Raw genomic sequence first — 361 nt, 5'->3', positions numbered from 1 at the left:
AGAACTATAATCAGCCGTCGGAGGTGACTGACAGATATGATTTGGGACAGGTCATCAAGACGTGAGTGCCAGTTTGGTGGGCAAGGGTGGGTGGGCAGGAACTGGGGAAAGGGGTGTGGAGTGCAGCCCATGCTGAAGCCAGGGCTGAGTGGGGTGCCTGCTGGCTGCAGTGAGGAGTTCTGTGAGATCTTCCGGGCCAAGGACAAGACAACGGGCAAGCTGCACACCTGCAAGAAGTTCCAGAAGCGGGACGGGCGCAAAGTGCGGAAGGCGGCCAAGAACGAGATAGGAATCCTCAAGATGTAAGTGTGGGGCCTGGGGGTGCGGTGGGGTGGGATTGGAGGTCACAGGGCAGGGCTTT

The 361-nt window shown here is 58.7% G+C and overlaps 1 protein-coding gene across 1 annotated transcript in view; it reads left to right on the top strand.

Annotated features, from left to right (window-relative positions):
• Positions 1–361, top strand: part of CAMKV (CaM kinase like vesicle associated) — an 11,770-nt gene that overhangs the window by 7,462 nt on the left and 3,947 nt on the right. The window contains exon 3 of the mRNA XM_039837794.1: positions 171–302. Coding sequence (XP_039693728.1) covers positions 171–302 — 132 coding nt within the window. The remainder of the gene's footprint in view (positions 1–170; positions 303–361) is intronic.

Source organism: Pteropus medius, unplaced genomic scaffold (assembly GCF_902729225.1).
Source record: "Pteropus medius unplaced genomic scaffold, Ma_sr-lr_union100, whole genome shotgun sequence".
NCBI lineage: Eukaryota > Metazoa > Chordata > Mammalia > Chiroptera > Pteropodidae > Pteropus > Pteropus medius.
Note: the sequence above shows the minus strand (reverse complement) of the source record. Positions and strands in the feature narration are given on the sequence as shown.